The sequence below is a fragment of the Solanum dulcamara genome, chromosome 10 (genome assembly GCF_947179165.1).
Source record: "Solanum dulcamara chromosome 10, daSolDulc1.2, whole genome shotgun sequence".
In the NCBI taxonomy this organism is placed as follows: domain Eukaryota; kingdom Viridiplantae; phylum Streptophyta; class Magnoliopsida; order Solanales; family Solanaceae; genus Solanum; species Solanum dulcamara.
The window spans coordinates 43,540,015-43,567,179 of record NC_077246.1 but is presented as its reverse complement, the minus strand read 5'-3'; the positions used below and the strand labels follow the sequence as shown (position 1 = coordinate 43,567,179).

Here is a 27,165-nt window from a genome sequence, read left to right as displayed (position 1 = left end):
GAGTAATCAAACATCTTGCTTTAAGGGTAGAGATGGGAGTTGGAGTGCCATCAAAACATGTTTTGTTCCTCTCTGTCCATAAGCACCACAAAATACAGGCTGGAACCAAAGACCAGATCTGCTTGATGGACTTCCCAACTTTCAAAGAACTCCAACATATAAACTCTCTCAATGAACTTGGCATGGCCAAGTGAGTCCAAAAAGTGAGAAGAACATGTTCCATAGGCCTTTTGCAACTGTGCAATGAAGAAACAGGTGATTAATAGATTCTGAGTTGCATAAGCACATGTAGCATCTGTTGATTATTTGGAATTTCCTCCTCATGAGATTATCCTGAGTCAAGCAAGCATCTTTTAGAGTAATCAAACTGAAGCAAATAACTTTAGGTGGCAACTTAGTTCTCCCAATTAATTTCCATAGCCATTGATCAATTAAAGTCTTCTTGGAGCTTTGTTGTAGGTAGCCTGCTTTAACTGAATAGGATCCATCCATGCTATTTCTCCAGATAAGTTTGTCCTTGCTTTGGCTGTTGACTGCACTAGTGTGAATGGTGGCCATGAGACTAAAAACCTCTTCCATCTCCTAGTCATTAAGATTTCTCCTTACGATCAGATTCCACACATTGTCTTCCCTGTACTGCGAGATGGTTGAGTCTGGATTAGTTGCAATCTGGAAAATGCTTGGAAAAGCATTCATTAGAGGAATCTTTCGTAACCAAATATCTTTCCAAAACTGAATGTGTTCCCCATTTCCCACCTTAAGTGAAGCATCACTGAAGAATATTTCCCACAGTTTCCTTATATCTCTCCAGACCCCTGTGCCATAAGAGGTACTGACTTTATTAGAGCACCAGTGACTATCACTGCCATACTTTGCTTGGATCACTTCCTTCCATAAGCCAGCCACCTCTTGACCGTATCTCCAATGCCACCTCAATAGCATACACTTGTTATGTAAAGCCAAGTCTTTGATCCCCAATCCTCCATATTGTTTTAGCAAAGTGACTTGGTGTATGTTGTTCGCGGATGACATAGTCCTGATTGACGAGACTCACAACGGAGTTAACGACAAGCTGGAGGGCTGGAGACAAACGTTAGAGTCTAAAGGATTTAAATTGAGTAGGACCAAGACAGAATACTTGGAGTGCAGTTTCAGTGGACTGCTGCGTGAGGCTGACGGGGAAGTGAGGCTTGGTACCCAGGCCATTCAAAAGAAAAGAAGCTTCAAGTACCTTGGGTCTATTATACAGGAAGATGGGGATATCGACGACGATGTTTCACACCGTATCGGTGCAGGGTGGATGAAATGGAGGCTCGCCTCCGGAGTGCTGTGTGACAAGAAAGTGCCACCAAAACTCAAAGGCAAGTTCTACAAAGTGGTGGTTAGATCGACTCTATTGTACGGGGTGGAGTGTTGGCCAATCAAGAAACTCCATGTTCAGAAGATGAAAGTCGCAGAAATGCGAATGCTGCGGTGGATGTGTGGGCACACTAGGATGGATAGAATTAGAAATGAAGATATCCGAGACAAGGTGGGAGTGGCATCGGTGGAGGACAAGATGCGGGAAGCGAGACTGAGATAGTTCGGGTATGTGAAGAGGAGAGACACAGATGCTCCAGTGCGGAGGTGCGAGAGGTTGGCTATGGACGGTTTCAGGAGGGGCAAAGGGAGGCCGAAGAAGTATTGGGAAGAGGTGATTAGACATGATATGGCACAGTTGCAGCTCACCGAGGACATGACCTTAGATAGGAGGCTATGGAGGACTCATACTAAGATAGTGGGCTAGGTGGTCTATCTTTTCTCCATAGTAGTCGTAGTCGCGCTCATTTGTTTATTAACATATGATTTTTGCATGGGATTACTGCTTATATTAGTTGTCCCAGTTTACTTTGGGTATCCTATTTTATCTATAGTAGCTAATGCTCCTTTATCCCCGATCTTTCCTACCCTGACTTTATTGTTCTCATTATTCATATTTTTATATTGTTTGCTATATGCCTGGCTCTACTGACCTATGTCTTGTTTTCCTTGTTTCTCCTCCCTTGTTCTTCTCTCTTAAGTCGAGGGTCTTTCGGAAACAGCCGCCCTACCTTTTAAGGTGGGGGTTAGGTCTGCGTACACTCTACCCTCCTCAGACTCCACATGGTGGGACTATACTGGGTTTGTTGTTGTTGTTGTTGTTGACTTTGTCCCATTTAACAAGATGAAATTTGCGTTCCTTCTTGTTGCCTTCCCAGAGAAGGTCTCTCCTGATTTTGTCAAGTCGCTTTTTCACCTCAACTAGCCTAAGGAGTAGGGACATATAATAGGTGGGAATGCTGTCCAATACACTATTGATGACTGTTAATCTTCCCACCTAGAGAGAGGTATTGTTGTTGCCAGGAGGGTAACCTTCTCTCAAACTTTTCCACAATCATATTACAAACTTGAGCAGATCTATTCCTGGCACCCAAAGGCATACCCAAGTAGGTGGTGGGAAAGGAGCCAGTAGGGCAACCCATGATATCTGCCATATCTTCCAAATCGGGGACCCTGATTACAGGATATAAAATGCTCTTGGACATGTTGATGTGGAGACCTGACAATGCTTCAAAGAGCATAAGAGTGAGATTTAGATATTGCACTTGAGATTTCTCAGCACCACAGAAAATGAAGGTGTCATCAGCAAATAGAAGATGTGAGATAGAGACTGTCAGACCGTAACCATTGCCCACCTCAAAGCCTTCTATCCATTCAAGTTGTTTAGCCTTCTCCAACATCCTACTCAAACCCATCATAGCCAGATGTAAAGATATGGCACTTGGGCCTGACTCCACTCCAAAAGCTAGCTCATGAGGGGAGAATTGCCCAAGTCCATATAAGCAGACCACCGGTCCATTCCCCAATCAATGTGGAACTTTTACCTACTCGAACACCCCCTTCACGCCCAGGCCCAACTGAAGCATGGACCGGGAGCCCAAATAAGGATGGACCTGACTCTGATACCATGTAAAGATATGGCACCTGTGCCTAACACAACCCTAAAAGCTAGCTCTTGAGGGGTTGAGTTAGGCCCAAGTGTCCTATCTTTACAAAAGGGAAGGATGAAAGGGGATCCCCTTGTCTAATGCCTTTCATTGGAGTGAAAAAACCCACAGGACTTCTATTCACTAGTACTAAAACCATATCCAACCACCCTCTATTTTACTCTCTATGCTCTATATTTGGAGAATAAAATAGAAAATGGTCTCTCCATCCCTCCTCCCTTTTACTTTCTATTCTCCATTTATAAAGAGGTGAATAGTAGTTCTCCAAATTTGAAGAACTATTCATCCTCTCTATTTCACTTTTTGATTATTTTAATATTATTTATATTATGTAAGACCATTAATTAAGTCTTTAGTATTTGTAATTATTTTATAATGTAATATAACATCTAAAAATATATTATTGACAAGTATATTACTTTCATCCCGAATTAATAATTTTTCTACTTTATTTTTTTAAGAAAAGTTCATCCCTTTAAATATGTAATTTAAAATTATTTTAATATTATTTATATTATATAAGACCATTAACTAAGTCTTTAATATCTATGATTATTTTCTTATGTAATATAACACCTAAAAATATATTACATGAAGATTATATAAGGGTGATCATTTGAAAAAGAAGGCTTTATATTACGAAATAAGAAAATAAAAATGAAATAGAAATAATAATATAATATTGAGGAGAGAGAAAAAGATTCTTTTTAGATAGTAAAATAGAGAATTGGGTTGGATTTGATTCTCTCCAAATATAGACATTCTCTATATTTGGAGAGAAATAAAGAGTGGGTTGGAGATGCGCTATATACTTTATGGTGGAAAAGCTGTACTTGATCCATCTAATCCATCTCTCTCCAAATCCCATTTGCCTTCAGATTGAATAACGAAAGACCAACTCAATTTATCAAAAGCCTTCTCAATATCAAGTTTAAAAAGCAGACCTGCACTACCACATTTCTGCTTCCAATCTTGAACTTCATTAGCAATAACTGTTGGCATTCTGAAAATCAGATACTAGACTCCCAATCACCAGAGAGCCCTTTGGCCAAAATTTTGCACACACTACCAATAAGACTGATAGGCCTAAAATCCTTAAGTTCTATCGCACCTTTCATTTTAGGGACAAGTGCAATAAAAGAAGCATTAAAAGATTTCACCATGTGTAAATTGTTGTTAAAGTGATTGAGAGCGCCCAAAATATCCTACTTGATAATTCCCTGCATTTCTGATAAAACCCCATAGAGAGCCATTTGGCCCTGGACTTTTGTCTGGGGCACAGAAGTTGATTGCATTTTATATTTCTTCTTCAAAGGCCTGCTCCAAAGCATTCTTCTCTTCAACACTCAGACTAGCCAGGCGCTCAAAATAAGTAGTAGGCCTCCTTGGTTCATTCAGAGTATAATTCTTGGTAGAAGTCAAGAATTACCTCTTTCACCTGCTCTTTTCCTACAATGAAGTATCTCCACCTGCAACCTGTCAATGTGGTTGTATCGCCTGTGGGAGTTGGCTAATCTTTGAAAGTATTTTGTGTTCTTGTGCCCCTCTTTTAACCACAAGCAATGGGATTTTTGTCTCCAAGAGGTTTCCTCTGCGTTTGCTAATTGTTGTATCTCTAATTGTAATTGCAAAATCTTGTTCTTTTCAACTTGAGACCGAACCCTTCCTTCAGTTGCATGTTCTGTCAACAGAAGATCATCCATGGCTTTACTGATTCTGGAACTTATCTTACCAAAGACCTCCTTGTTCCAAGTAACACGGTCTTTCTTCAAAACTTCTAATTTCTGGGAGAGTATGAAGTCTGGAGAGCCATTTACTATATAACCTTGCCACCATTGTCCGACCATACCATGAAAACCTTCATGCTGCAGCCACATGTTTTCAAATTTGAAGTAGGAAGGATCAGAAGGCCAATCACCACTCTCTTAGGGCTAAGGGACTGTGGTCGGAGAGAGCCCTTGGTAAGGCCACCTGCAACACAGTTCCACAGAATTCATTCCATTCAGAGGATATTAAGAACCTACCAATTCTGGAAGCCTGCAGAAAGTCCTCTCCCCTAGTCCATGTATAAGTTGCACCATACAAGGGGAGATCAATAAGACCCATGTCTTAAATAAATTCAGAGAAGTCGGCCTTTGATCTCCTATACAATTGTACCTCTCATTTTCAAATCTACATACATTAAATTCACCGCTTATGACCCAACACCCATCCCAAATACCTCTGACAGCAGCCAACTCATCCCATAGGTCTAGCCTTTCCAGCGTTGACTGAAGCCCATACACCCCAGAGAAACAGAATCTGAAATCCACATGCAAGCCCTCCCACATAGCTGAAAGAGTATGCTGCCCCTGGTAAGAGTCTAAGTATTTCCATTGTCTTTTGTACCACAAAATAATAATGCCACCCCTGGTACCACTTGCTTTCAATTCAACCCATTCGACCGATCTTGATCCCCAAATATCACTTGCTATTGCCACAGAACAACACTCTATTTTCGTTTCGTGTAAACACAATATATCAGGCTTCCATTTCTGAATAAGTAGCTTGATGGTGCTTCTTTTGCTTATATCATTAAGCCCCCTTATATTCCATATGATAATTTTTTCTTTCATTCAGAGTAAGCCTTGTTGAACCTGCCCCTGCTTGACCCTTCTCCATTCTCATAATTAATTGTGCACTGCAGATTCTTGGCCACCCTTTTCCTTTGATCTTCTGTTGCCCTTTCCCCTTTGATTGTTGCAACTGCAACTTCCTCTTTTGTTCCAGTCGCGGTATCATATCAACGATTTTTTGCTCAAACCCCACTGAATTGAATCCAAAAGGTTTTACAAGCTTTAGTCATCACTATCTTGGTCCAATGAGAGGTTTTGATAACTATCGGGCATGAAATAACTTGTTGCTCTTCCAAACTATCACCATACCAGGGTAGTGACAAGGTGTCGCTACTAATTGGAAAGAGAAACCTGAATCTTGAGAAAATTGAGTTATCTTTTCAATCTTTCTCTCTCTTTCTTTCACTTTCCAGATTTCTCTCTCCCTCATCTTCTTTTTTTTCTTTCTTTCTTTCTCTCTTCCTTCATTTTCTTCTTCTTCTTCTTTTTCTTTATGGTCTTTGTTGCTGCCATCGTCGCCGTTCATTATTTTTTATCGCGCTCTTCTTCTTTTTCTCTTTTTGGTCTTTATCTCTGTTGCAACATGTTAGTAATTTATTGTAACAGATAGTAATTTTGTTTCAACAAATACTAACCTGTTGTATATAGCTTTTGGATAGAACCAGAGGTTGAATACAATAGATAAGTCATCTGTTGCAGCAGGTTAGCAATTTGTTGCAGCAGGTGTCCTATTTGTTGCAACAGATGACTTACAATAGGACATTTGTTGCAATTGATAGGACATTTGTTGCAACATATTGTTAACCTGCTGCAAGATATTGCTAACCTGTTGCAACAAGAAACATGTTTCAAAAGATTGCTAAACATGTTGCAACAGATGACTTACATTCACCAAGAACAACAACCAAAAAATAAAAATAAAAAAATCAAGGCGGAAAAGGAGGTGTTGGTGATGGTGATAACAACGATAGTGGAGGTGGTGGTGGTTGTGGCGGCGACGGTGGAGGAGAAGGAGGTGGCCACGATGGTGGTAGAGGAGGAAGAAGAGGATGAAGTGTTGGTGATGGAGGAGGAGGAAATGGAGGTGATGGAGGAAGAACTGATGGTTGTGGTCGAGGAGAAAGTTGTGATGGTAGTGGAGAGGAAGTGGTGGTGATGGAGGAAGAATTGGTGTTGGTGGAGGTGGTGAAGACGACAGTGACGGCGGCAGAAGGATGGGGAGGGGGAGAGGGAGGGGGGGAGGTGGGATCGAGAAGATAGGGTTTTTGTGTAAATAATAAAACTTGAGAATTTTAAAATTAGTGTCATTAGCACTAATCTTAAAATTGTTGCCTTTACTCAATAATTAAGAATTGTGTCACTTTTTCTTAATTTTGAAACTTTCTTGTCACCCTTAATTAAACTTACCCTGAATCTTGAAAACACCCAATAGAGAAATCAGAGTGAATGGGGGGGAGAGAGAGAAGAGATAGAGGTCACATGCTGCGTCTTCCTCGCACTCGTAAAGAGAATCTGCTTGCGTTTGGGAAGACAATAATGGCTTCTGAGACAACTTAGCATTCGTTTCTCCTTCAGAAAGCTTTTGCGTCTCGGCATCTATAGATTGGGCCGGCCCAATAGCCTTCTACTCCTTTCATATCTCCTTTTATTGAGATGCAAGTTCCCCTTTTTCCTCCATAAGTAATAAAGATGGTCTGAAGAGCCTTTGCCTTAAGTTGGCCCAAAGTTGCCTTTGGATATTTGGGTAGGATCCTCAGCAGATTTGAAATTTGAATTAATAGGCTACTCAGTCTTCGAAACACAAACTTGTTTGGACCACTGGTTAAAACTCTGTTCTTCAGAATCACCGGCAACTGAGATTTTCAAGAAGGCATCGGCAATAATGGATATTTCAAAAATCCTGCCGCCTACTCTCAAATCAATTTTAAGCAGAGGTTCTTGTGCTACTGCTGTAATACAAATCCGAGCCCAAAGAATATGATTTCTTTTCTTTGTGTCCTCATCTGCGCCGATGTAACCACCACAGCAATCCCCGATAAATTTCAGAGATTCTTCTGACCACGCGTGGAACGGGATGCCAAAAGCCCTAATCCACCACTGGTTTGCTGCTATTTCTTCTTTAGAGTTATATGTCCCTGATGCTGGAGAACACCACTCAAGTGACAACCTTCTACCACTCCAAAACCATCTCCTCATTATTATCCTCTCTGCTTCTTGCCTAGATGGAAACTCGAACAACATCTGGTTATGTGTGAGCTGTAAGACGCGCAACCCTGCCGTCATCTTCCACCTTTTCAAGAACCACTTATGGATGACTGTTGGATTCGGACTAGAGCTGAAAAAGTCGTTGAAGGTTCTGACTAAGCAACACTGCAAGTATTCCTGTAGATTCTCCAATTTAGAATGAGACTGGGAGTTCATAACCGGCCATTTCTGAATATTTGCAGCAGCCATGAAAGATTTCCCTGGAGTGACAAACTTCTGGAGAGCTGGGTTAACGGGTTCACCCAAAGATCTGATAATTGTCTGCTAAATCACTCCACTCTACATTGTAATCCATCTCCGGGATGATAATAGCTGACTTCCTTTGGCCCCTTAGTGTTTCTACTCGAAGAGATCTCCCATAAGAGTTGAAATTCTGATATACTCTGAAAAGATCCCCTTCCTTGAGCCTGCCCCATCTTCTGTAAAAATCCCCAGAACCTCTGGAAGCTAATCTCGTCACACTGCATATCCATCTTAAAATGACTTCATCATCTTAATCTTACTGACGAACCGACTGTTGAACTCCTTGAACAACAACCACCTGAAAGAACCTTCACTAATATCATTTAATTCAAAAGACTTATCAATATAAATGAAAAGGCACATCCTGTCCACCATACTAAGAGGGGCCTAAGCCTTTGAGAGGCCTCGCCAGAATAATTTTCAGGGGAGGTGAGAGAGAGTGTGCACATTTCCCAAGCCAGAGAGAAAGAAAGTCATATTTTCATTTAGACAAGAGACTTGAACCAGAGCAAGGAGTTCTGATAGAAGAACAGCCACTGACATGCAAGGTTAAGCAAATACTAGCACAATTAAATGAGGATTGTGTAAAGCATGTAAAGAGAAATAACGGAAAGCTGTAGGGGCAATTATACTGAGCCACTTAGATTCGCCTTGTATTTCATCAAACATGGATAGTAGAGAGAAGGGGTATTTGAAAGAAAGTCGAATCCACCTTCTTTCGCTCCATAGAGGGACGAACATCAAGCAGCATTTTGTTCAAGAGTTGAATTGCATAACCAGCTTCCCTGGGAGTAAGAACCTTAACTTTCCCATCCCTGATCTACAATAAAAAGGGAAACACAAAGGTTATTATCATAGTAATATAGTGAAGAATTTAATAAGGAATAATCATGGCTTAAGCACAAATTAAATGATTACAGGACTTATGATTTCTAACAAGTTGAGACTGTAATATAACTCATCATCTAGGAGGATGGGACTTGGAAAACATGTTATAATTACAAGAGCAAACTCAGTTCTTGCTGTATAAAGAATGCCAAATTAAACATCGTTGCAACTATGTATGCAATAACTTATCCACTTCCTCTAGGTTGGCAGTTAATTGGAGAAGAAGTTCCCAGGAGAACAGAACATGCTCATAGTCCTTACTTTCATATTTTGACACACAATTAGTATCATTCCTGTAATACAAATAATGCAGTTATCAGACATGTGTCATAACTTAATATTCTTTGTGCTCATATGTGATACTTTTACGGGCAACAGAACTTTATTTAATGGCAGCTGTATGTAAGACATTATTCAAGCTCAACCAGTACATGCAAAAATGAGAACGAAAATGACATAAGATATAATTATTGATATTCTATTTCTTGTAAAACGAGTTACTTATAGAAAAAAAAACGAAAAACTAAAGAAACCCAGACTACCACGTTGAAGGCAGTTGGAAGATCAATGAAATAAATTTATCTATTCAATTGAATAAATGAATAAGTACTTAAATATACTCTTGTATCAAAAGTTACTCTCTATCTCTCTCTCTCTCTATATATATATACACATATGTAACGCCTCGTACTTCCGGACTAAGGGTTAACAAATTGGCAATAAGTAATTTGATCCGAACCCGATGATTATGGTTCTGCTCCGGAGTTAAGGTTAAATTTGGATGGGTCGTGTCTAGTTTCCAATGCATCAAACCATTCATAAATCCGATCTCACTACAAGAAGTTATGCATGTTTCACCAAAGTCGCAAAATTCTAAGTATTTGATGAGATGGGGTAGAGTTTTTGATTTCTTCGTCAAAGTTCATATTTTTATTCGTTATTTTGGAGCAATTAAGGTATGTAGGGCTAACTCTCCTCTTGAGGGACGTTTATTGTTCTTCGCCACATCATGTTTCTTGAAACCCATGAAGTTCTCCTCTATGAGATAGTTGGGGTAAATTATGAAATGTTACGCTTTGTTCATGTAAATTCATTATGAACATCATGAACTCTTTATGAATCCCCTATATTCTTGTTACGTTACCATATCATGAATTTCATTTATTTCACCATGACTACATAAATATTAGCTTATGATTTTCTTCAAAGATATGAACGATATGATTTTATGACATGATGCACATGATGATGAAAGATGAATTATGATTATGAGCCCTTAAGCTAATCCTTATGATGTAAATGTTTTGGGAGAAGTATTATTAACTGAGAAGGTGTGAATCCTAATGACAAATGCCCAAAACTACGTATGCCAACGTTGTTAGCATGATGGACAGCTTACAAATCATGACTTAATAGTGAATGATTTTATATATTAATGTAGCAATATAGTGTTGTAAATGAGTGTAATTATAGAGATTTGTTGTAGTAATCATAGAGAATAAATATTGTGATATAATAGCATATTTAGAGGGATTTGAATGGCAGATTTAGAGGGATAGAATAGCTGATCTTTAGGGATAGGAATGACGGATCTTTAGGGATATGTAATGTGTGTACTCTCTATATAAAGGAAAAACTCTCACTTTGTGAGGCATTTAGCAGAAAATTGACATGGTATCAGAACCTTCTCTTGGCTGTCTTGTTTCATAGAGTCCATCTGTGGTTCCTTTCAATTATTTTTTTAAAAATTTTGGTTTTTGTTGACTGTTCGTCGACAATCAGTCCTAACACCTAGGAAATTTGTTCTTTGTCATTCTAGTCCCACGCGCCCTCAAAATCGTAGGGTCAATGCTTTTCAAGTTGGGATAAATGGTTCCACAATTGATAACTCATTGTCAAGACAAGTTCTTACTCTTGAAATGGTTCAACAAATGACCGTATCAGCCTTTTCAACTTTGGGATTACAAGGTAATGATGTTACATCTAATTTTTGGATTGTTGATTCTGGTGCTTCCAATCATATGACCAACTCGACAAGCATATTAAAAAATGTCCCTAAGTATCAAGGTCCATCACAAATACAAATTGTCAATGGTAGAAATTTACCCATTACCAAAGTTGGGGGACATTACTCCAACTTTCAAGAATGTTTTTGGTTCACCATTTCATAGATATGGTTTGGAGAACAATGTCTAATAATTGGTACTCAGTTATTATTAATGGTATCAGACATGGGTTCTTCCACTCAACAAGAGGCCTCAAATAGGGAGATCCACTTTCCCCTGCTCTTTTCATTATTGGTGCTGAGGTACTATCCAGGATGCTTAATAATCTACAAAATCATTACATGTACACTGGTTTTCACATGGAGATAAGGGGTCCACAGATAAACCACTTGAGTTTTGCAGATGATATCATCATATTTGCATCCACTTGCAAGTACTCCTTGAAGCTTATTATCAAGACTTTGCAGATTTATGAAGAGACTTCTGGACAACTCATTAACAAAGAAAAGAGCCAGTTTCTGATACCTATGAATACTCCTCTTGCTGTCATTGATAGGGTGACAAATATCACTAGTTATAGGTACTCTCATGGTCCCATTACCTACTTAGGATGAGGTCAAAGGATCATATATTTCACTAGCATGCTTGCTAAGGTCCTAGCTAGAATAAAGGGTTGGCAAACAAAGCTCCTAAGTTATGGGGGCAGAGCTGTACTGATTAAATCAGTTCTTCAGTCCCTCCCTATCCACCTATTGTCTGCTATAACACCTACCAGCACAACTCTTACACAAATCAAAAGACTTATTGCTGATTTTTTCTGGGGGTGGGATAAAGGAAAAAGGAAGTACCACTGGGCTTCATGGGAAACACTCAGCTTTCCTTATGAAGAGGGTGGTATTGGAGTAAAAAAGCTGGAGGATGTATGCTTAGCACTTCAATACAAGCAGTGGTGGACTTTCAGATCTAAAAGGACCTTGTGGGGCAACTTTCTCAAAGCCAAATACTGTCAAAGTGCTCATCCTGTCATAAAGAAATGGGGTACAGGCCAGTCTCTTACATGGAAGCACATGACAACAAACAAAGGTACTATTGAGCCTCACATCCAATGGACAATTAACTCAGGTACCTGTAGCTTCTGGTGGGATGATTGGCTGGGGGTTGGACCTTTGGCTAACCATAATGATTACCTTCCTAGACTCAATAATTCTACTGTATCAAAGTTTTTGGAGAATGGAACTTGGAATGTGGAGAAAATAAGACAACATGCCCCTTCACAGTTAGTTCACAGGATCCTTAACACTGCTATAAAGTATCAACAGGGCATACCTGACCAAGCTTGCTGGAAACTAAATTCCCATGGAAAGTTAATATGTAAGTCTGCTTGGGAGCTGATCAGGAAGAAAAAATCCAAGAATTTGACTGATTCATATACTTGGCATACTAATATCCCCTTTAAGGTCTTACCACATTTTTACTTCTGGGAATTTTGCCAAACATATCTGGAAACATTTTTCCAATTGCTGGGGAATTCTGCATGAAAATAGAAATATGAGGAGCACCCTGATGAGCCGGTGGATCTCTAAAGCTAACAATGAAGTTCACAACCTTATGCTGCAAGCTACTCCTATATTCACTTGCTGGAATCTATGGAAGAATAGATATGCAAGTAAATATGGTGGGAAGAAATCTAGTGTTTCTAGAGTTGTATTCTCTATTGTCAAAGACCTGTACATGTTAATTTTCACTGAATATCCCTACATTAATTGGCCTACTGACTGGAAGGAGTTAATTATTGTGGTAGAGAACTGCAAATTTGATATGAAGGTAATCAAAGTGAGCTGGTGCAGACCTTCCCCATCGATTGTAAAATTTAACACTGATGGGAGTGCCTTAGATAATCCTGGGAGAATAGGAGCTGGGGGTATATTGAGAGATCACAGGGGTAACCTTATTTATGCCTTTGCTACTCCACTTGGCTTTGGTTCTAACAACCAAGCAGAGGTTCAGGCAGCACTTATTGGTATCACTTGGTGTCTACAACATGGATATAGTAGGGTCATATTGGAGGTTGATTCTGAATTATTGACCAAGTGGCTGAAACTGGACATCAAACCACCATGGAGCATTCACAATTACATTACAGAACTGCAGGACTTGACCAGATTATTGGAGTTCTTCCAGTATAAACATGTTTATAGAGAAACAAACTACCCTGCTGATACATTTTCTAAACACAGTCATTTCATTGACCAGACTCAACACTTCTACCACCTACAGCAGCTTCCACATGAAACCAAAGGGTACTTCAAACTAGACAAAATGGGGATGCCAAGCTTTAGAAGAAGAAAACTGAAAAGAATCAAACATCCTCCTTGATATACTACTTTCTGATGTTGTTATAGATGTCTCTATATCTATTTTTGGCTGCTCAATCCTTTTCAAATTAGCTATTTCTTAGGATAGAGATATAGCTCTTTTGAATAGGTCAATAGTATTAGGATTTTCTTTCTCACTTTGTAAGGGGAGAGTAGTTACGTTTTCCTAGATATTTTGTATCGAGAGGAGTCCTCTCTTGTAGGTGCTTAGTATCAAGGTTTACATTTTGATAGTATTGGGGATGAGTTGATCGACATTAGTAGGTAAGTACACTTATGAACCACCTAGGATCAGAGGTAAGGTTTTATGTCCCCCTCCTTTGTACTTTTTTATTTTATTTATGTTAAGGCTTGGGGGTGTGTGGCTTAACCCTTGACTACCACGAGGGGTGAGATCCTTAAAAAAAAAAAGAAAAAAAAAAGAAGCTCTCAACTAGTCTTATTTCGGTTGGACAATTGGTAGATGAAAATTGTGATGTGAATTTTTCTCCTAATGGTTGTCTTGTGCACAATCAGGTGTCGGGGACGATAATTGCGAAGAGGCCTAAAGTTGGACGATTGTTTCCTGTACACTTTTCCATTCCTCCCGTTCTATCTTTTGCTTGTACTTCTACAGCTAGTAAGACTGAGGTTTGGCATAAGCGTCTAGGACATCCAAATTCTATTGTGTTGTCTCATCTATCAAATTCTGGTTTATTGGAGAATAAAAATCAATTTTCAGTTGCTTCCGATGATTGTTCTACTTGTAAATTAGGCAAAAGTAAAACTCTTCCTTTTCCTAATTTTGGTAGTCGTGCTACAAAGTGTTTTGATGTCATTCATAGTGATGTTTGGGCCATTTCACCAATTGTTTCTCATGCTCATTTCAAGTACTTTGTGACACTCATAGATGATTATAGTCGATTTACATAGGTGTATTTTCTTCGGTCCAAATCTGAGGTATTTTCCATATTCAAGACACTTTTGGCATACATTGAGACTCAATTTTCTACATGCATCAAATTATTAAGATCTGATTCTAGTGGAGGATATATGTCTTATGAATTCAAAAATTTCTTGCTTGAGAAAGGAACTGTCTCACAACGCTCTTTCCCATATACACCACAACAAAATGGGGTTGCTGAGCGTAAAAATTATCATCTTTTAGATGTCACTCGTACTTTATTGATTGAGTCCTCTGTTCCATTCAAATACTAGGTGGAAGCTTTGTCTACTACTGTCTATTTAATTAATAGACTACCATCTAAAGTGCTAAATCTTGAGTCTCCATATTATCGTCTTTATCATCAAAATAATAGCTATGATAATTTTCATACATTTAGTTGTGTTTGTTTTGTGCATCTGCCTTCTTCTCAGCATAATAAATTTTTTGTTCAGTCTACTAAATGTGCTTTTATGGGTTATAGTACTTCACAGAAAGGTTTTGTTTGCTATGATCTATGTTCTAACAAATTTCGAGTTTCCAGAACTGTTGTTTTCTTTGAAAATCAATATTTCTTTCCTACTCATGTTGAGTCATCTTCGGTTTCTTCTCTTCTTCCTACTTTTGAGGATTTGTCATCTTCTTTTAAGCGGTTCAAACCTGGATTTGTGTATGAACGATGTAGGGCAACTTTACCCCATCCCAAAACTGATCCACCACCTGAGACAACACCACAACTAGAATTTGAGAATTCTTGAAGGTTTGATCCTCTTGAGCCTACTCGGCGATCTACCAGGGTATCTCGTACTCTTAATTTGTATGGATTTTCCTCTACTTTATCTAGTATTTCTGTTCCAACTTGTTACTCACAAGCTTCCAAGCATGAATGTTGGCAGAAAGCAATGGAGGAAGAACTTTTGGCTCTTAAAGAAAATAACACCTGGGACATTGTTTTTCATGTCCTTCAAATGTCCGTCCAATTGGGTGTAAATGGGTTTATTCAATTAAACTTCATTCTGACGGAACTCTTGATCGGTACAAAGCTCGGTTGGCTGTTCTTGGTAATAGACAGGAGTATGGTGTAGACTATGAAGAGACATTTGCACTAGTAGCAAAAATGACTACGGTGCGAACTATTATTGCCATTGTTGCTTCGCAAAACTGGTCTCTTCATCAAATGGATGTCAAAAATGTTTTTCTCCATGGTGATCTTAAAGAAGATATTTCTATGAAACCTCCGCCTGGTATGTTCTCATCACCTACATCAGATGTATGCAAGTTGAAGAGGTCTTTGTATGGATTAAAACAAGCCCCTAGGGCTTGGTTTGACAAGTTCTGGTCTACTTTGCTAGATTTTGTTTTGAGTAGAGCAAATATGACGCATCTTTGTTTTTTCGAAAAACATCTAGAGGTTGTGTTCTTCTTTTGGTATATGTAGATGACATTATTATCACAGGAACAGATTCTTCATTGATCACTAGCCTCCAACAGCAGCTTAAAGATTCTTTTCATATGAAAGATCTTGGTACTCTTACATATTTCTTGGGTTTGGAAGTTCATAATAATTCTTCAGGTGTGTTTCTAAACCAACACAAATATACTCAGGATCTGATTTCTTTGGTTGGTCTTCAAGATTCCTCCGAGGTGGATACTCCATTGGAATTGAATGTGAAGTATCGTCGTGACGAAGGCAATATTCTTCCTGATCCAACTACATTTCGACAATTAGTTGGGAGCCTAACTTACCTAACTATTACTCGGCCTAATATCTCTTTTGTAGTTCAACAAGTTAGTCAATTAATGCAAGCTCCCTGTCATCTCCATTTGGTGGCTGTTCGTCGCATCATTCGGTATCTTCTAGGAACATCTACTCGTGGATTATTCTGTCCTATTGGTTCTCCTATTCGTCTTAATGCTTTTAGTGATTCTGATTGGGCAGGATGTCCTGATACTAGTCGTTCAATCACTAGTTGGTGCGTGTTTTTGGAGAATCATTGATATCTTGGAAGAGTACAAAGCAAGATCGTGTGTCAAAAACTTCAACAGAAGTTGAATATCGATCCATGTCTACTGCTTGCTCCGAGGTTGTATGGCTTAGTGGATTACTTGCTGTGATTGGATTTCCTCAATCTAATCCTACTCATATCCACGCTGACAATACAAGTGCAATTCAGATTGCTACGAATCCAGTTTATCATGTGAGGACCAAACACATCGAAGTAGATTGTCATTATATACAAGAAGTTGTAGATAAAGGAGTCATTACTCTTCCGCACGTGTCCAGTGATCTTCAAATAGCTGATGCACTTACAAAATCTATGGCACGACAGCGCCATCAGTTTCTAGTAGGCAAATTGATGCTTCTGGATCCACCACCATCAATTTGAGGGGGGATGTTAGCATGATGGACAGCTCACAAATCATGACTTAATAGTGAATGATTGTATATATTAATGAAGCAATATAGTGTTGTAAATGAGTGTAATTATAGAGATTTGTTGTAATAATCATAGAGAACAAATATTGTGATATAATAGCAGATTTAGAGGGATTTGAATGGCAAATTTAGAGGGATAGAATAGCTGATCTTTAGGGATAGAAATGACGGATCTTTAGAGATACGTAATGTGTATACTCTCTATATAAAGGAAAGACTCTCGCTTTGAGAGGCATTGAGCAGAAAATTGACAAATGTATCATATGGGTTGTACCATTAATTCATTGATTCATCTATGTTACCCCCTTGAGGATAAAGGTATGGATCCAAACGCTAGCATATGTTATGTATGTTTCTTCACCCAGCAAGGTAATGGAATAGCGTAACTGATAAGGCCAAGATTGGACTTCATGTGCTCGTATGTGGATGTGTCAGTTATTTAAGAAAGAGCGTACCTTATGATTAATAATATGTGGATATGTCAATTGTTTAAGAAACTCTCATAAAAGAATACCTTATGATTACTAATGCAAACGTTCATGTCAATATAATGATTGAGACACTTATTCTTTCCTATGTCTTATTCCATTAATTTGGTTGTCCTTTCATTTCATGTATACTTCATGTTTCATTCTATGTCGTAGTACATTTGAATACTATTCCATGTACTTACGCTCCATTTTCCAGGTGCTTTTCACAATGTAGTTTGATTCAGAGACAGGGCTACTCGCTAGGTTCCGCACATTTAGCTTTTGGTGAGCCCCACTTGATCTTACAGTGTGGTCTTTATTTATTTCAGTTTTGTTAGCTTATGGGTATGTCGGGATCTTGTCCCAATAAACATTGATGTTAGAATAGGAATAGGAATAGAAATAGGAACAAAAATAATATATACAATCCTACTTAGAATAAGAATAGGAATAGTATATAGAATCCTACTTGAAAAAGGATTGTGTTGTAGTGTCCTAGTTAGAAAAGGAGTCTAATGTAGTGTCTATAAATAGGGTCTCAATATAATAACGTAGAGACACAATTCAATAATATTTTTCCTCTATATTGCTCACATGATATCAGAGTCTCTACGATCTTGGTAGTGAATCAAAGAGCTTCCGCTGCTGGCGGGCGGCTATTATGCGATTATTACCCATACATGCCGCCCGTCTAGCCCATGGTTATGTTAACAAAAGCACGGTCAATGATATATATATATATATATATATATGAATCTCACATGCAAGGGAAGAAAACTCAGTCAGACAGGTCATTGTGCGTGAATTTTCGAGGACTTTCTAGGGTTGTTTTGTGTCAACCCCATATCCGTCAATGTTTATGTAGCATCGTGCCAACTTTTCAGTGACTACTTTCTTATATCTAATTTGCGTAGCACCGTGCATCTTTTCGATGACTACTTTCTCAATCTTATTTGTGTAGCACCATACTATCTTTCCGGTGACTACTTTTTCATATCTAATTTGCGTAGCACCGTGCCATCTTTCTAGTGACTACTTTCTTGTTTGTGAAGGGTCGTGCCATCATTCCGACCCTACCCATATAATTTCTCTTTTTCAATAGGGTCGTACCATCAAGCCAACCCTACCCATATAATTTCTATTTTTCAGTAGGGTCATGCTATCATTCCTACCCTACCCATATAATTCTCTTTCGCAGTATGGTCATGCCATCATTCTGACCCTGCCCATATAATTTTATTTCTGAGATTGTAACCACTTTCAGCCATCAAATCTAATACCCCGACACATGAGTATGTTCTGACCAGTTTTTCTATGACTTTCTTATTTAATGTCGACTTGTCTATTGATCCAATACGATCAATATTATATACCAAATTTTGAGCACTTTTCGGCGATCGCTACATTGTGAAGAAGTCTACATGGAGCAACCACCTAATTTTGTTGCTTAGAGGGAGTTTAGTAGCATTGATGTCAATTGTGTAAGTCACTCTATGGTCCGAAATAGTGTTCTCAAACTTGATTTGGGAAGTGTCAACACTGCAATTCAGGAATTTATCACTCTGTGCTTTATCGACATTATGAATCAAATCCAGTATTTCATGAGAAGACCAACCACATTGAGATTGACTGGCATTATGTATCAAATCTAGTAGTTCATGAGAAGATTGAGCGCATTGAGATTAACTGTCAATTTTGTAAAGTCGAGTGATCAACTTGCAGATATCTCACCAAACCCCTCATCGGTCCTTGTACTACTTACATTTGTAACAAGCTAGGTACATACGACTTGTATGCACTAGCTTGAGGGGGAGTGTTAGAATAGGAACAAGAATAGGAACAAAAATAATATATGCAATCCTACTTAGAATAGGAATAGGAATAGGAATAGTATATAGAATCCTACTTGGAAAAGGATTGTATTATAGTGTCCTAGTTGGAAAAGGAGTCTAATGTAGTGTCTATAAATAGGGTCTCAATATAATAACTAGAAACACAAGTCAATAATACTTTTCCTCTATATTTCTCACAGTTGATATTCATGTCATGTTTAGAACCTTCATAGATAGAAGAGTCTAGATGTTCAGTTATGCAAACTTTGACAAATACTCCAATTTATCGAATTCTTATGCTTTAATGCTTCGAATTTAAAGACAATTTTATGAATGTATTCTTTTCTTTAAAGATTGTATATTATGAATATATTTCATTCATTCCATATGTCTCAAGTGAATGTCATGTAGAGCTAGTTTGCTTGGGCAACTTTAGGCACCTAGTGCCGGTACTATTCGGGCAAAGTTTCACAACGGATGACATATGCGCACACAATGTATGTGTGTAAACAGGAGAACCTGAATCCAAAGAAGGGCATTTATTATGCTATTCCTAGAGCTAGTTAATTGTTCTACAGACATGAACAACCACAAACTACAATCCGAAACATGGGAAGTTCAAAAAGTAGGATATATTTAGACTTTCTATTTTTTCTTTTCTATAGGGACACATAACTATTCCTCTAGTTCTGCGACCCGTTCATAACTCCCTCATAGGTTAATATGAAACTTTTTAACTTTTCTATCATTTATTATCCAAAAAATTAACTAAGCAACAATTTTACTATTAATCTTTCCCCTCTAAATTCTCTATGCATCTAATTCTTCTTCTGTGGAAACTGAAAATAAAGCTAAGCTACATTTTCTTCGTAGAAACAAACCCGGCATCATGTTGTTTTCTTTTTTTTCATCCTTTTAACTCTTATATATATATATATATATTTAAACTAAAAAAAATTGCTTTTGACTCTTATATCTGGGCATAGTTACAAATTTCACCAACCATGTTTCTTTTTAATAGTTTCTTAAAGGGGGAGGGGAAAAAAGAAACTGCAAATACTTACCATAAACAAGGATGGAGAAGCAAGAAGGAAAACAAGACAGAAAAGGGAACCAAGACAATTCAGGAGCCAATTGCACTCACTACATTAGCTTTAGATCACAACCTTTTATGTACATTTCCCTTGGCAATGGTTTAAATAGAATTCTTTTACTGCATATAAGGGATATTGAGGTTTCTACCGAGGAATTCATGAATGAAAGTTTGTTGAAGAATGAAAAGTCCCACATGGTGGTAAATGAGACATGTGGTCTCTTTACAAGGCTTAGACAATCCTCCTCTCTTTGAGCTAGCTTTTGGGGTGTTTGTTAGACCAAGGCCTAATTTAATATGGTATGAGTGGAGACTCATCTCACATGATATTAGGCCCCCAAATTAAATTTTTCCATGCACCAAATATCCAGTCCTGGGCGGGGCATGAGATGGGGTATTGAAAAATGAAAAAACCTCACATCTGTGGTTAATAAGATGGGTGGTCTGCTCAAGGCCTAATTTAATAAAATTGCATTACTCCACAACGTAAAATTGCAAACTAGAAGTCATTTCAGCCTATTCCAGATAAATTAAACTAAATTTTTCGTCTATCTTCATCTATAAGTAGCAAAAACAATTGAGCACTAGTGGAAGAAAAATACCAGAGCATCCCATCTCTTTTTAGCCGCAGCCATATCTTTCATTTGCTTCAACTCATATTCTTCTTGCACTGCTTGCATCCTTATGTCATTCCTATACTGAACCAAACCAAACATACCCCATTTCATAGATCTCAATACATGGTAGGAAAACTATTTAATGAACAAATAAACGAATAGACGAACCTTAAACGATGCACATGATTTTAGAGTAGATGGCACTGGAGAGCTGAGAAAATGAATTGAACCGATAAGTTGACACCTTTGTTCTTTTTGACAAGTCCTAAGAGCACCGAGGGGTAGGAGCCCATGACCAAGAGCTTCCATTGTTGTTGAGTAGAGAGAAACAGATGAGCTTATCCACTTGTTCAACTCGGCTTTACCCGCGGTTTTCGGATCCTCCTTTATTGAAGTACTCCAATAAAATAATTTTAAAAATTGAGTTATATATTGCTGACTTCAAATAACTTTATTCTAAGGGGGCCATTTCGTAAAGTGCATTAAAAATAATGAATTCAGTAACTTATAGAGACTGTGTGGTTACTGATTAGAGTTATGGAAGGTTTAATTATTCATATATTAATTAGATAGGTATTGATTATGTATGTGAGTTAATTTTTATTTTTTAATTTTAAAAAATATTTAATGAGCTAATATTTATTATATTTATTAAAATAAATAACAATTCAAATAGCACATTAAAATTAAATAAATATTAATAGATAAAAATAATAAATTAAATAATAAATAACTAAAAGCAATTAAATAGTTTATATTAAAGTAAATAATAAATAATTAAAAATAAAGTGTATTGCAGAGAAACTAAAAAGAAATTAATTATACTTAACAAGAAAACATTTAACAGTCCTTGTCTTACCGTCAAAAAAACAATTAACAAGAAATTAAGTAAAGAAATTAAAAGTAATTAAACAATTAACATAAAAAATAATATTAAACCTTTTTGAATAGTAAGAGTACAAGTGCGACTCTTGTCCAAGATTTGTGTATTTTATCCATAGCATAATAATTAAAATTTAACTTGTAAGGATGATAGTTGATATTATGTGAATATAATGAAGTGAATACAATTTATGTTATGTATATTTATTTTATAGGGCAGAAATAGAGTTTATACACGACTTAACTTAATTATAAAAGTAGTAGTTACAACATAAATTTCAACTACAATCTTTTTTTTATACTTGAGAAATAAATTAAGAATCACATTGTGACAATTTCAAAGATGCAATCGGATCATTATGTAACAGTAAGATCCAAAATCTTTAGCAACAGTGCAAAACAGCATAACCAATTCTCGACTACAAATAAAAGTGAATTGAGTTTTCAAATTTCTTTCAAGTATAATTTTACAAAACACACAATAATCATACTTCTAGTAAAATGCAACGAGCTATCATGTCAGTGATAAGAGAATTTTTCCAGCAAAAGATGAGATCAAGTAAACAGATTAATTATTTTATTTGTTGTAAATTTATATATATTTAAAAATAAATTGATAGGGTAAATATGTAATTTATTATTTTAATGTATGCATAATTGATACACACATAACTTATTCTACCTTCTATCCTGCATAAATTATACATAGATAGGATTACAAAAAATGCAACTAATCACCATATAAAATTAATACATGAACAACTTTAGTAACTTTTATCCTATTTGCAAATCAAGTATAATATAAAATTAATACATGAATATCCAAGTTATTCATGTATTAGCTTTGCCCTTATCCATTAACCAACCGACACCCATAGTGTATTATTTTATTTTATTTTTAATCAAACTAACATTTCTTTTTATCACAAAATAATCAATAAATAAAAGAAGAAACAATTAAGGGCCCAATTGAGTCCCAAAAATAAAATAGGAAATTATATAAGGTGTAACATCAAAGGGTGTGGTTTTGATTTTTTGTTCCCCGTAAGAAAAGTCTTTAAAGACTAGCATTTCTTCCTCTTTATGTATAGAACAAATACATTTTTGCCCCTCTATACCTCAAATATTTTAACACAACCATCCATGCTCAATTGCCTCTCAATGTTTATTTTTTTTATTTTTATTTTATCTTTTTTTCTTTTCTCTTTTTTTAATCTTCTTCTTATTCTTTTTTGTCACGATCCAAGCTAGGCCCTAAGCGTGACACGACGATTAGAGTTTCGATGGACTCCACCAAGTCTCTTAGCATATATCGCATATATAAGGTAAGTAAGGACATCAATCAAATCATAATGCGGAAGATAAGTCTCAAAAATGAAATCTCAGCATAAGAAAAAACAAATTAAAATCTCCGAATAACGGGACAACGTAGACTCCATGACAGATCTAACATGCCTCTACTACTATGATGGGGCTTAGGACAAATTCTTAGCTCACCAACATAAGAATGAAAGTCATAAGAAATATAGAAAAATCATAAATGTCACGTCTTCGAAACATGAGGACTCACCAACAAGAGATGGTAACACGATGTCTAGCCACAAGCGGGATAGGTAGAGTGGAGATTGTTGGACCCTACATTATGATACAATATGGATAGAATGTATGCGATAGTACATGAAATGTACTAAGTATGTGAGAAGCATGCATGAACAATGATAATCGGACATAGTCAATATGAACATGTGATGCATGATCAATGTCTTGAAAACATGAATAAAACTTGAAAACTCTTAAAACTATGATCATAATATAACATATGCACACTTACCTTTCTAAGCATCCAAATCATAAATTCATTCATATTGTGAGAAAACCTTTCACAATTCATGGTCACTTGCTTGAAACATATTTGAAAACATAGTTCATAAATTCATAATTTAAAGATTGAAATTTATAGCACAATGCATGGGTCCTTGCAAAACTTAGTGAAAACATGTAATTGATCTTAAATCATGCATAAATATGCTAATAGAATTAAGAAAAACCATAATTGAATCGATTGTCACGACCCAATCTCGTAGGCCGCGACTCGTGCCCAAGTTGGACACCCATACGTACCTTTAACCCAAATTAGCATATTAGAAGAATAAACAAATAAAGAAATTAATTAAGGACACTAGATAGAGCACAAAAATAGATGCAGCTCACGAAAGGCGATAAGACCATCACGGAACACAAAAGCCCAAAACATATACAAAACCCACAAATACATATCTACAAACCTCTACAGAACGATAGCATAATCATATGACGGGATAGGGCCCCGTCGTACCCCTGACCAACGTATACATATAGGCTACAGAAAGGTCAGTACCAAAATATGGGCTCCGGACAAAAAAGCACAGTCAAACAGCAGAGTGGATCTCCTAAGCAAGCGGATCAGCAAAACGAGTGTCTGTACCTGCAGGGCATGTAACGTAACCCCCGAGGAAAGGGGATTAGTACGGAAAATGTACTAAATATGTAAAGCATGGACTGTAATAAATAAAGTCATAACCAGAACAGAATGTACAGAAAATGAGCAAAATATCCAGAATGTCAAAATACTTATCACAAACACAGATAATGCATGCGGAAAAACATATGTCATATTCGGCCCCATTACAGGACGTGGTGAACAAAACGTGGTCGCCATCCCATCACCGGCGCCACAAAACAACATAACTCCAGAGTAGGGAATATCTCCGTAACAGATCATATCATATCAGATTGCCATTTCATATCATATCATCAGACATCAACATATATGTACATGGCACAACATAACTCCAAAACCCATGTATAGGGAGTACCTTCCCCCTCATGTCGGGGCACGACGAACAAGGCAGAGAAGTACGCACAATCATGTATCTCCTGGCCTGGGCTTAGTGAAGGAAGCATTGAGGCATCCACGAGTAGAATAGTGAGAAACTAAATGCAATTTAAATCATATTTGAGACTCCATGGAATGATCAAAATGAGCTATCATTCAAAAATCAAGACAAACGCCATATCAAGTACCTTTTGAATGTTACTATGGATTGCATCAAAATAGAACCTCTGGAAATCTAAAACATTGGCCATCCAAGTGGCTCTAAGAATAGGAACTTACTTGGAAGCATATAAAAATCATATATTTGTTTCATAAAGACCATGCCAAAGAAAGGAAGATAGCTTCACATTTTTTACTACTCTCTATCATATAGAAGGCTTGAGAGCCATAGCTTCATTATTATGGAAGTTCTAACATTAGGAAGTAGATAAGAGTCATAAATCAGGCTCGGAGCTTTATGGATGGGATAACCCCCAAAACTTACATCATGTAATACTTATCTCAAAACATGCCAAGAGAAGGAAGAGGTATCTTTACATACCTATGCCAAAAACATGCCAAGAGAAAGAAGGTAGCTGCACATACCTCTTATGGATTACTCTTAACCACGTTCGCCTCGTCGTCTTTTGAACCTATTTAATATGAGAGTAATACTAAGATTAATAACCTTTCACTTTCCAATTTCTTACTCTACAACTACGTAACCATAGGAATTATTTCCTTATCCATTTCCCTTAACTAGCCTATTACTAGCTTTGAAGTTACCAAAATTTGGGCAGTATCTCCCCTATAACTTCAACATCCCCAAAATTTCAACTCGGCAAAAATATCAAAAACAATACCACCAAAAACAACCAGTAGCATATTTATAAGTAAATTACTTCAATTTTACACAATACAAACTCCAAATAACTCGCTTAACTACGATACAAAAATAGAGTTTTTAATCTTTATTTCATAAAACATTTAACAATATGAAATGGAGGGTCATATGGGTGAAACCAGCAGCACTCACGCCCTTTTTAAAACACCTTCCATCCCTGCACCACGCAACTAAACCAACTGCAACCGCAGCACCACAATCACAATACACTACCCGACTTCGATTTAACTATAACGACTTTAATTTAGTACGTTTCTAATGTCGAGCATCCTTATGATATTTTTCCACTTCCAACCTTATTTAAGACATGTAATATACCTCATAACATCATCATAAACTCCAATTTGAAAGTAAAAACCTTACCTTGCCCGAAACTCGCCAAAACTCGCCTCGAAAGTTCCTTTAGCTCGAGTAAAACTTTGTGGCTGCTTGTTGTCCTTTTGGTTCTTCTCCAAATCATATATTTACATTACTAACACATTCATATCTTCATGGTATACCATATATAATTAATTGACGGAATGAACTTGGAGGACTTACCTTTTTTTCTCCAACCCGTGGCTCTCTCTTCTCTAGCTCAAGGTTTCTCTTCTCTTCTTTTTTTTTCTCTAGAAGCTTGTAGATAAGAATGAATTTGGTTGTAGATAAGAATGACTCATAATATATATATATATATATATATAGGCTACCTTAGGGGGTGATACGTGTCAATCCCTATGCGGTGACACGTGTCAAGCCCTCATTGGGCCACTGCATCCCTTCCTCCAATCCGGGGCTTCCATATGGCATGTGGGGTCCACCCCTTGCTCTAGCTGCTGCCACATGGCACTTCCAGCTGCTGCCACATGGCACTCTCTTATGCTGCCATGTGTCACTCTTTTTTCCTCCTCGTGGGTTCATAATCTCGTCTTACTTTACAAACCTATACAATCCTTGCTACGTAAGCTTGGTATGTACTCAAATAGCTTAAGTATGTAACACATCCAAAGTAATAGCTTACACAAGTAAGTCGAGTCCTGCGACTTACTACTTGGCCTCCAATTCCTTCCGGATTCTTATAACCCTATCTCCAATCTTCCTTATGGGGTATCACATTCTCCTTTCCTTAGAGTTATTTGATAGCGTTATTGCTTATCCGTCTCACATGGTGACTTCTAAGAAGCTTAAGAACCTTTCAAGAAACTTAAGAGCCTATCAAGAAACTTAAGAAACTTAAGAACCTTCCAAGGTACAAAAGTACGGGGTATAACATTCAATATTCGTCTCGAATGTTAACTCGTCTTATAGGGTTTTACAAGGATTTCAGGAGTTCTCTATAACCATTTTCTTTCAATCCTTTTAGGAGTTTAGACTACCTTTGGATATAGGGAACAAGTATGTATATCTCTTCACTACCTCTCTGTAACGTATCCAAAATATTATAATTGTATTGTACTTATTGAACCCTTATTCCTTTTACCACGTACTTACTCACTTGGCCCTATACATAACACATACATATTCATAGGTTGTATAACCCTGCCGGTACAACTTGTATGAGGTAGATGTAGTCTTTTCATCTCCGGGTTCATTATGTTTCACCTATCTCATTCACATTGAAACTCACTTGTCCCATCTTATCATACTTCTTTCTTTTCTTTTATTCACTCCTTACTCTTCTCACTTACAATCATAGGAGGCTTGTTATCCTTTTTCCTTGGTTATTTATCTATCACAACATCATTTGCGACCAACAC

At 37.3% G+C, this 27,165-nt stretch overlaps 1 protein-coding gene across 1 annotated transcript in view; it reads right to left on the bottom strand.

Annotated features, from left to right (window-relative positions):
* Positions 1-21,179, bottom strand: part of LOC129871184 (rhodanese-like domain-containing protein 11, chloroplastic) — a 33,043-nt gene extending 11,864 nt beyond the window's left edge. Inside the window, exons 1-3 of the mRNA XM_055946064.1 lie at positions 20,958-21,179; positions 20,775-20,870; positions 8,862-8,969 (exon numbers count right to left, since the gene is read on the bottom strand). Of these exons, the coding sequence (XP_055802039.1) occupies positions 8,862-8,969; positions 20,775-20,870; positions 20,958-21,098 (345 nt within the window). The 5' untranslated portion in view covers positions 21,099-21,179. The remainder of the gene's footprint in view (positions 1-8,861; positions 8,970-20,774; positions 20,871-20,957) is intronic.
* Between the last annotated feature and the right edge of the window lie 5,986 nt (positions 21,180-27,165).